Source organism: Ceratina calcarata, unplaced genomic scaffold (genome assembly GCF_001652005.2).
Source record: "Ceratina calcarata isolate Rehan_Ccalc_2016 unplaced genomic scaffold, ASM165200v1 scaffold9, whole genome shotgun sequence".
NCBI lineage: Eukaryota > Metazoa > Arthropoda > Insecta > Hymenoptera > Apidae > Ceratina > Ceratina calcarata.
The window spans coordinates 1,126,642-1,136,713 of NW_017180367.1; the positions used below are offsets into that span (position 1 = coordinate 1,126,642).

The 10,072-nt window shown below is 44.3% G+C and overlaps 1 protein-coding gene across 3 annotated transcripts in view; it reads left to right on the forward strand.

Annotated features, from left to right (window-relative positions):
• LOC108631391 (segmentation polarity homeobox protein engrailed) overlaps positions 1 to 6,986 on the forward strand; it is a 66,482-nt gene extending 59,496 nt beyond the window's left edge. For 2 of the 3 annotated variants that reach the window (XM_026818829.1, XM_026818830.1), the window contains one exon: positions 5,468 to 6,986. In XM_026818829.1, the coding sequence (XP_026674630.1) occupies positions 5,468 to 5,808 (341 nt within the window). In that variant the 3' untranslated portion in view covers positions 5,809 to 6,986. Of the gene's footprint in view, positions 1 to 5,449 lie in introns of all 3 variants that reach the window. The other variant, XM_026818828.1, reaches the window with a different exon arrangement.
• Positions 6,987 to 10,072: the final 3,086 nt, after the last annotated feature.

The window sequence follows — 10,072 nt, forward strand, 5'->3', positions numbered from 1 at the left end:
AAATACAAAATTGTTTATGTTCGAGATCCATTTTGCATTACACGTATTTTTACGTGAATTTTTCATCCTGTTTGACAAGAGTAATTTGACAGTACCAATTAATTAAGTGATTCCAAAATAAGCAAGGTTTCAGTTTGAAAATTAGACAGCCTCTGTTATTAGATGATTATGATACAAACGATGGCGACGAAGAAGTCTTAATTCGTCGAATGACGTTTCACTCGTTAGCCGACTCGCGTTTCCCGTTCGTCTCTGCGAGAGGCCGCCGCGAAACGTGAAAACTAACGAGCAACGACGTAAATTTTCTATTGAATGTGGGTTACAAGTCTGCCTCTGTCTGCGTTACTACACACGGGTTGTACGATAGCAAGGATTCCCTTGTCCTGGATAACGAGGACCGATCCGATGCCGCTTGCCTTAAAACTGTCATCGGCGACGGATCGAAGCCGCTCGTAATTCTCGGGAATCGAGAATAACCGCGACGGAGAAGGCCGCTACTCCATCGGCCGTGTCGACACGCTTAGCCTCGTTTGTCCCGAGTAATGGCTGTAGTCATAACTCAACTCAGTCAGTACAGTCGACGGTCGAAGATCGCGAAGACGAGGGACCGATCGACTCGAGTCGTTTCTGCTTGCACGCGACCAAGCAACCAGAGTCTTCTCAAACGTTCGCGTAACAGACCAGTTTACAGTCAATGAGAAGAGTTATTTCTAGTTTTTCATCGTCAAATAAGTTGAAGACAAGGAAAAATTCATACTGCGGTTGATTCAATCCACTCCTGACTTTATATCTATCATTAAGTTAAACGATAGGTACCGCTTTCTAAAAACCTTGCAAAAACTCTAATTCAATAAACATTTGACCAGAAACTTACACAGTATGTTCAGATTTATAGACGGAACTGTATGTTGAAACATAAATTCACCGCCTTTTTACGCCGTAGGAGTGTCTCCGGTTTCTTGCACCTTGGGCAATGTTTCAATCCTATTCCTCTTTTTTTTTTGAGCTACCAGCAGATCCGAAGAAATAACTACCACATCGAACGATAACGTTTGAACGACATTCTACATTCTTCTTGAATACCAGTAATGGAACCTTCTTAGAACGCTGCGATATTCTGAGATATTCCCAACACTTTCTACGCGATAGTTCCGTCTCCGAGAAACGCGACACGAGAATGTCCACTGAATAGTTACCGTTCTCGAAATCGCGTCACTCCGCACGCTTGTAAACGCGGAAGAATCATTGAATTACACAAAACGAATTGCTCTCTCCGAACTCCTATCCGATCCAATTTATCCCGGCCGGCGAAAAACGATATTTATAGCGACGGCTACCGCTATCTGCTCGATAATTCGCTTCTTTGCACGCACGTGTGTGTATGTAGACCTGTCCGTCAGATTTCCCAGGTAAACCACCGACGGACATTTCCCGTTCGTGGAATTCTCGCGAAGCGCTCCCGCAGTGATCGTCTGCGCGTGTTTCCTTCGACGCGGGAGACCAATCAGGCCAATATTTTAATAGAAACCGAGCTCTTATGTACCATCTGCTCAAACGAGTTTACGTGGCTAATCATCAGAAATTATTCAAACTATACATGCTCTGTTTTAACGACTTAACAACGCAACGCGCACCCTTCCTTAGCGTGACGTATACGGATAGGGATCAACCTCTCCTGTTTCACTTATTTTTTTATATGTTGAAGGAGACGTGTTTCTAAATTATTTTTCATTTGCAAAAATCGATTTTCGATAAAACCACATCGCCTTTATTTATTATTATCGATCATTGGCAATAGATTTGTTGAGATTGTTATAGACTGATAATTAGTAAAAATGTTTAGATATCGTATTTCCCAAATAATTTCTTACACAAACGAAACTAAGTTCTTTTCCAATCCCATCATCAGGACGAACCGTCGAACTCCCAGACACCTGCAGATTTGCAAAAATAAATGACTCTTTTTTAGACCGTCTGTCGACAGAGTTTAGGTATGATCGAGCACCTGTTCTACTTCAACGCTGGTACCAGGTCTCGAGTATCGTTTAATGAATTCTCAGCATCCTTCGCTACGTCCCGCAGTGGTTTCGTACCATATCCATCGACGCTGGCACAGACATAATTAAAAGGAACGTGACGCGCAAGTTTAGTGGCGCTTTAAGACCGAGCCCTGAGATCGTTACACGTACTATCGCGCGTGATTCATAGTGTACGGCTCACTTCGCGTGGCCGATCGTTCTCTGGATCGGCGATCGTGCCGGTCGAGCCGTGTTCAAACGCTGGTAATTATTGGAACTTGAGTTTATGAGGCTAACACCGGCGGAATTCTAAATTCAGCGAACTTTTTCTTTCCAGAGATGACGAAACGCGAAAAATTGGTTCTTTGGATGAAATATAGAGGGATTTAGATATCGGTTAGGCTCGCGTGAGACGCTGGAGCGCTTTCCATTCACCTTGGCTAAAGAAAAAACATCCCGAGACACAACTGTCCTCAACGGTTTCACGCCGTTCTCCGCGGGGTTTTGCAAGAACGATCGGCAAATTTATGAGGACTTGATCCCGGCGTTCCTCTTACGCTCGCTTCAAGGAATCCGCTGTGAAATGATCTCCTTCCTTGGAACGATCTACTCTGTCGAACGTTTAATTGTGGGACGTGATCCCGTCATAGACGTAAAACAATTTTCCCGATACCTACGCCCTATTATGTCACAGCGTCGAGAAATACCGGGGTACGGCAGGAAAGGAGCGACGGTGCACTTTCCAAATTTGCCAATGCGTCAGAATTGTCAACCTTCTTTATCGTTCTCAGAATGCATAGGTTGAGGTGGAAACGTTAGGATACCTGTACTGGGCTCGTGATAGGGAAATCAATGATTACGTGACTGAATTCTTATTCTCTCTATTCAAAGAAAATTGATTTTTCTAAATTTATCGAAATCTTTTATCTAATTATTCAAAACATACGTACAAACGAAGATCTTAATTTAGTGTAATTTTCTCACAATGTATAATTTAATTTGTAAACGAAATTTTTGGTAAAATACTTTTTTTACATAATTTGAGTATAGATCAAGTCGGATAGATCACGTAACAAATTCATTGAAGTGAATTTTATTCACAAGAAACCAGCACCGATTTTCCAAGCTATGTTACTCGTTCTGTCTTTCTCCTTCTTTTTCCACCAATCCTTCGGAATCTCGCGACAATCCAACGATTGCCAGCAAGCCAATTCGAAGCATAGCTTAGGCCAGGCCCCTCTCGTCTCTCGACTGGCTCGCCGTCGATACTAGTGCAATTAAAAGCAACGTGACCAGCGAGCCAAGTAACGAAACTGTAAGAAAACGATCCCCATCGGTTTCTACGATTCGTTACGCAAAGACTGAAATGTTCGTTCGTTAGAAAAGGTTTCTACGAAAGGTGGAGGTGAGAAACAGAACGATATTGTTGGTCATAGATAGGAGACAACGAAACGCGGCGAAACGATTCGTCCTTCGACGAACGAGACGCCATCGGATGACGAGACAACGATGAGGTGGTTTAATTGTTCCCGATCCGACGAGTTTTTCCATCAGTTGAATTACATACGTCGACGAAATTCTCTAGAAGAAACACCTAGCGTCTTGTAAAAAACCGAGCATCCGCTATTGTTCTTTTCCCATCTCGTGAAGTGTTTAAACATACTTCTAATTATCTCTCTCGCGTTCCTTTTCAACATCATCGACGCTACTGACTTTAAAACCCATTTTTCTATTTGTACTTCGATAAGTTCAAGTAAAAATTAATATTATCGCGTTGGGCCGGCTGGGTATACAGTTTTAACTAAGAGCGTAGACGACAGGTGACGAGAGCTGACAATGACTCGCGGCGTTAATCAAGGGCGGCGCGCTGAAGAGGAACTGTAGCTGACGTCTAACTCAAGGATAGGCAGAGAGGAAATTAGTGTTCGTTCGCGGCACGGCCGCACGTCCTACGGTATGCGAGGTACTTTCGGGGGTGTACTCGCTCTCTCGAGGGCGTCTTAGCGTTATTGGTTTTACCCCTCGAGACGGCCCACGGTCGGCACCGAGACGGGGGTGCTCCTTAAATGGAAACCGTGAAACGGGTACTAGAGAGAGAGAGAGGGGCGAGGGGGTTGGGAGGTAACAGGACGGGGTGAGCGAGAAGTGGGTTTCTGAATGCCTCTTTCCTGCCACCGACAACGAGACTACTTCGCTTAAGTAATTAGACTGCCGACCGTTCGTTGCCTCAGTCATCTCCTAGCAGAACGAGAAACTGCCTGTCGCTTTCCCGATCGTTCCTCCCAAATGTTCCAGCCATTTTTCTGTTTTGCAGATGCATCATTAGAAAGTTACTTAATTAGTAGACTCTTATCCAAAATAGACGTGTCTTAAACAGGAATATTTTGTATAATTTAAACATCGCAATATGCAATTGACTTTTTATGTTCCATGTCATCTTATAGATGCATAAAATCTACTAACTGTATACATAGTTTATATTCGCGCAAACTGTCATCTAACTTGGACAAAATATAAGAAGGATTCACTTCCTCCGGCAACGTCGATCAATCTGTTCTTCAAATCATTCCTCCTAAAGACAGGAATCGTAAATCATCGAAAAATTGGCCTTACGTAATGCTGGACGACGCTTCTCCGCGACCACGGAAGACATTGATTCAACAACTTTACGCGCCGATAAATCTGTGAAATTAACGAAGCCCACCGCGCCGCGCTCGCGGTGAGAAACTTTACGATAAGTTTTATTGTCTAGTCGTAGTACATTTCGCTCGAACTATTCCTCTATAACAAGGCAGCTTCCTCAGGACGAAATAAACGTCCGCTTGCAAGGAGAGGAATACGTAGTAATTGCTCCACGAGTCCTTACTTACCGCGAATCCTCCTTCGAGCGTTTATCGTCGTCCGAAGCTGCGAGAAGTCCTTCACCATTGGTCACGGAGAGTTAAGAGTAGCAAGTTAATCGTAAATCAAACGCGTTATTGTTGTTGAGCCCCAACTGCGCGAGCGATAAACGGTTCGCGTAGGAGATAACTAATTATTTTTTCAGTTAGCTAATTGTTAGTCGTGTTTGAAAATTAACGCGTAAGAGGAGACGATTTCTTTTTCAATTAATAAATGATTTCTTGATTATTGTTGATCATTTGGTTGTTTAAACAGCTTTAAATAGAATAAGAATTAAGTAGGATCTTACTTTTGAATATTTAATAATACATTTTAAGTATTGAAATTCGAGTTTAAATGGGTTTAGATAATTTGAATCCAATTTAGAAGACAAGTTTGAAGACAAGTATATTTCTAGTTATTAAAAATAAGAGACAGAACGTACAAATATCTAAATGAACTCGACTAGCGTAACGAAGGATTGAATTCTGAAATCGGTCAATTCTAACTTCGATTCTTTGGAGACTTTGACAGATATCAGCTGACAATAGGATCCTACCGTGTTGCAGGTCCACGAACGAGGAGGGTGAAGAAGGCGGAGGGTCGCATCCCCGAGGAGAAGCGCCCGCGGACCGCGTTCAGTGGCGAACAATTGGCCAGGCTGAAGCGTGAGTTCGCGGAGAATCGATACCTGACCGAGCGAAGGAGGCAGCAGCTCTCGAGGGATCTCGGCCTGAACGAAGCGCAGATCAAAATCTGGTTCCAGAATAAGAGGGCGAAGATCAAGAAGGCGAGCGGACAGAAGAATCCGCTCGCGCTTCAGCTGATGGCCCAGGGTCTCTACAATCACTCGACGGTGCCGTTGACGAAGGAGGAAGAGGAACAGGCGGCGGAGTTACAAGCGAAATGACGACAATAGGACCGAGCTAATAGTCGAGTCTAGATTTATTGGCGAGCTCGTTTCGTTCACGAGATCTCGCAACGGAAGAAGGGACTCTGGTTTTTATTGTTGAATGTCGATTGGATCGTAGAAGAGGAAAACCTGTCTGGATAGGATGACTGATCTGCTAATGCATAACTATACATATTGTGTGGCGGAATGGAGACGTAAGTGGAATGTGTGTTAGTATGTACTTAGATAATTTAATTGTTCCTCCTGCAAATTTTTGCGAGAGATCCGCGCGGCGATTTGTGTTCCAAAGATTGTAAATTATCGTTTCGAATTTAAATTATCTCTTGGAATCTCCTATGAAATGAACCGAAACTCGAAACTGGTCGGGTTTCTTAGTCGTTCGTTTTCCATGTAAAAGACTGGGATTATTTATTTCGTGAAAAAAGATTTAGTGCCACCGATCAGATTTCGATTGAACGTATGAAATTTCGTCGACGATTTGTTGTTTAATAGAGCTTCCCATTTGAACTCGAGACGCGTCGCGTCGTAAGGAATTCGCGAGAGGAAAGTTCATGAGTTACCGGCTTTAAGAATCGAATGATGGCGGTCTTAGCTCGCGCGATCGCCGGGACGACTATCATTCAATTCTATATCGTTTGCGAGGGTGGATTTAGCACGAACGTTCCTGTGCCGCGAGTAAAATTCATTGTCGTGACCGGAGGAAAAAGTAAATGGTATCTCATCGATTGAGCAGGTCAGTGAAATGGGTTGTACAGTGCCATTTGTACAGTTATTTCTCGCGAAAAAGTAGACCGAAAAGGAATAAAACAATGCAGTCGTTCTCTGTAAAAGGAAGTTCTCAGTAGTCGAGATAGAGAGTGTGCGCGGGAGAGAAAGGAAGTGAGAATGAAAAGTTGAATCGTTCTGTTCCATTAATTTATTGTAAAAATGTAAGATATCGTAAAATTGCGATGTGCAATAGAGAACGTTATACATATATGTACGAAGAGAAAAAAAACGCCTATGTATAGGTAAATATTATATATATAAAAAGAGGATTGATAAATCGTCGTGTAAATACAACTTAGCGAGAGAACGTCGTGTTGTCTCGATAGACTGTTTAAAAGTAACTTAGTTATTTATTTACCTAATGCTAACGCTCGACGCAATGTCGGGCGACGTATACCTTGTAAGAATTATTTAAAGATCGAATTAAATATTCCCACTATCACGAGTCACGTATGGACATTAATGCTTGTTCACCCTGTTCAACATCCATCCCACGTCCTCTTCATCTTCGGAAGATAAATCTTTCCCGTTTCTACAAAGACACCGCAATGCTGCTGTCTGATAAGCGGCCGATTAAATAATCACGTAGAACCGGGTAATTAACGGGAATCTAGCCGCGAGCGAGCTATAATTTTTGCTATGAAACCGGCAAGGTATCAAGCACGATGGCAATACGTATGTGTATCGTATACAGAAACTTGGAACACGATATTTGGTCATAGATACGGTGATGCTGGATGTCGGAATCCGTTAAGCGAGATAAAATCAAATCTGCTTTAAGCATCTCTAATTCCTCCGCGATTTCAGTTTAAGGAGTCATGCCAGTGTGAAATTTAAAAAAAAATCGAATTTCTTTTTGCATTCTTCGAAAGTTTATACTTTTAAAAATATACCTTACTTATAGCTCACAGTTTCTAGTAATCCACGAAAATCCATTAGACAGCATAGAAGCGGCTTTCACGGAACATTACAAGCCGATGAATCAGATACACTATTCGTGGAGAAAAAGTACAAACGCCACGAGCTAACTCGACGTATACAATCCGGCCGAAGGATCTGCTTGGAGAAACGAGAGACGAGGCGATCAGCGATCTCGAAACGTTAACGCGAATCGGTGTCGTGAAAGTGGTATTGGACGCGTGCTAATTAACACGGGGAAGGGAATCAATCGAGCCAGATGTTTATCGAAATCCATTCGGCGCTGGGTAACGCCGCGTTGCACCGCGCCGTACGAAGGCGAGAGAGAAAGATGAGGTGGCGGCGAGGGCGATCGGTGTCGGGATAAAAGGTTTCGGGGCGGGTCGATTCGCATTCAGCATTTGGCGCATGCTTCCACCCCCGAGCCGTATTTCAGGCCAGTGCAAACCCCGTGGAAAGCCCCTCCTGCCGCCGCCACCACCGAGTCGCTCGCCGCCGCGATATCGATTGATTTACAGTCGAAAGGTGGCCATCGTTGATATCAAACCAGCCACGCCTACGTTTATACTACGGGTACGCGATTGCACGTGCGTGTGTTGCACGGTAAGCGGTGTCGGTTAACGCACTTTATACATCATTTAACCTCCACCCGTGTTGTTTCAACGGCTCGAGCCTGCCACGTCTCTTCCACGAATCGATCGAGGACCAATGGCGAAATTCTTGTATCCCGTTTGTACGAGTAAGATTGGTCGTTACATAACCGAGTGATGTTCGTACAAATTTTTCTCGTCGGAAGCTAAAGAATCGCGGAGGAGTTCGATGAGCATCGATGAAACGTTAAACTCCTGTAGAAGTTAAACCAGTATCGTTAAAATTCGGAAGTGAGGAGATCGGAGATAGAGGATTCGTCGACGCCGGGGAATAAATAATTTCATCGGTCCCACCGTGTTTCCAGCGATCCCTCCGATTTTTCTTTTTTTTTTCGACAACGGAGCAGTCGTTGTCAGGGATCATCAAGGATCCATCCGAGGGTTCCGGTTCGCCTTCGAGAACGTACCTGGTAAGTAATAGGCTGCATTAACGTACAAGCCACGCCGGGGGAAAAAACTTCGCGATGAATAATCAGCAGTGATTATTTTTTACAAGACTTCTGTTCGGGGATGCTCGGAAGTTGGTATCCGATGGGTCTCATAATATTTCTTCGCCTGGGTAAAAACAAAATTTGATGGTCGTTCAAATGGGCAGTCGTTCCTCGTGACGTCCGTTTTCTCTTATTATTTTTATGAAATCCGTAAAACTTGTACATCACTACTTTCTGAACACGCTTTATCCGAATCATTCTTCCTCTCATTTCAAAGTCCAATGTTAACGGCATAGAAACGACTCGTGTTGATATCTGGCGTTAATGCGATTCGTAGCTGAAAACTCATGGAAATGTCCGATCCTCATCGCCTGGCAATGTCCCGGCTGAAAGTACGCCGTCGATTGCACGTGATCAGGTACGTACACACGGTACGTACATGCAAGGAGCCGATACGTCCCTGTCAGATTAGAATCGCGCCACTTGACAGACTCGCGCTTCTGTCTGTCCGTCCGAGGCTACCTCGGGTCAAGCTCGACGCAGATCCATAAAGACGATTCTCCGTGGCTCCTTTGTCCGGAATCTTTACAAATGAGATACAACCAAGGAGAGAAGTCTAAGGCACGTGAGTAGGCAGCAGGCATTAACCCTGTGACCGACCCGTTCGACATTCCTGGGCAACCGTGCGTCTTCTGTGACGCGGTTGGACCCGAACAGTCCTGGCTGCTTCTCCATTAGAATTATGCGTTCGTGATTCATTCCACACGTTGACACGCCGCTAGCCGATGAAACGAAAATCCGGGACAGATATCGCCTCTAGATACCGGTTTCCACCGATTGAAACGTCGATGATGTGCACTAATAAATGGATGCGGGTCGAATAATCTGTGGGGCAGGATTGAGAAACGAGTTTCCGATTCTCCCCTGGATGCATTCGCGTCCATTTTATGCATGCGACACGCCGCGTATTATCGTTTCGATAAGCATCGAAATTTGTTTTTCGACATCACTGGTCAGCTCGGTTCTCGTCAGCCTCTGTTTACGCGCGAGGTCAGCTCTCCGGAAACGAGCCGGTATCGATTTATCTCGCGCTATAAATCGCTCGCGCGGTTCTCTACTGGACTCAATAAAGCAACGCGGAAGGGATATATTGAGTCCGCTAATCAGCCGTAAATAACGTCGTAGAATTCTCTGTTCGCGCAGTTAAAACACCAGATAAGAAGCCGCGGGAGATGAAAAAAGAAGTGAAAATAGTTTATAGATAAGGGGACGCGCGCTATCAATCGACGTTACACTTACCGTGCTTGCATACCTCTCGTCGCGTTCTTCGCGTACCATCGATATATCCGCTAGCTGGCTGACTGGCTCGCAGCTTTCGTGCAATCCTATCATGGTTGCACGATCCTTCACGTTACACCTTGTTTTCCGTTTTCCTTTTCTATGCACGTTCATCCATTTGTTTTCCATTAGGTATACAAAAGTCTTTATCTGATT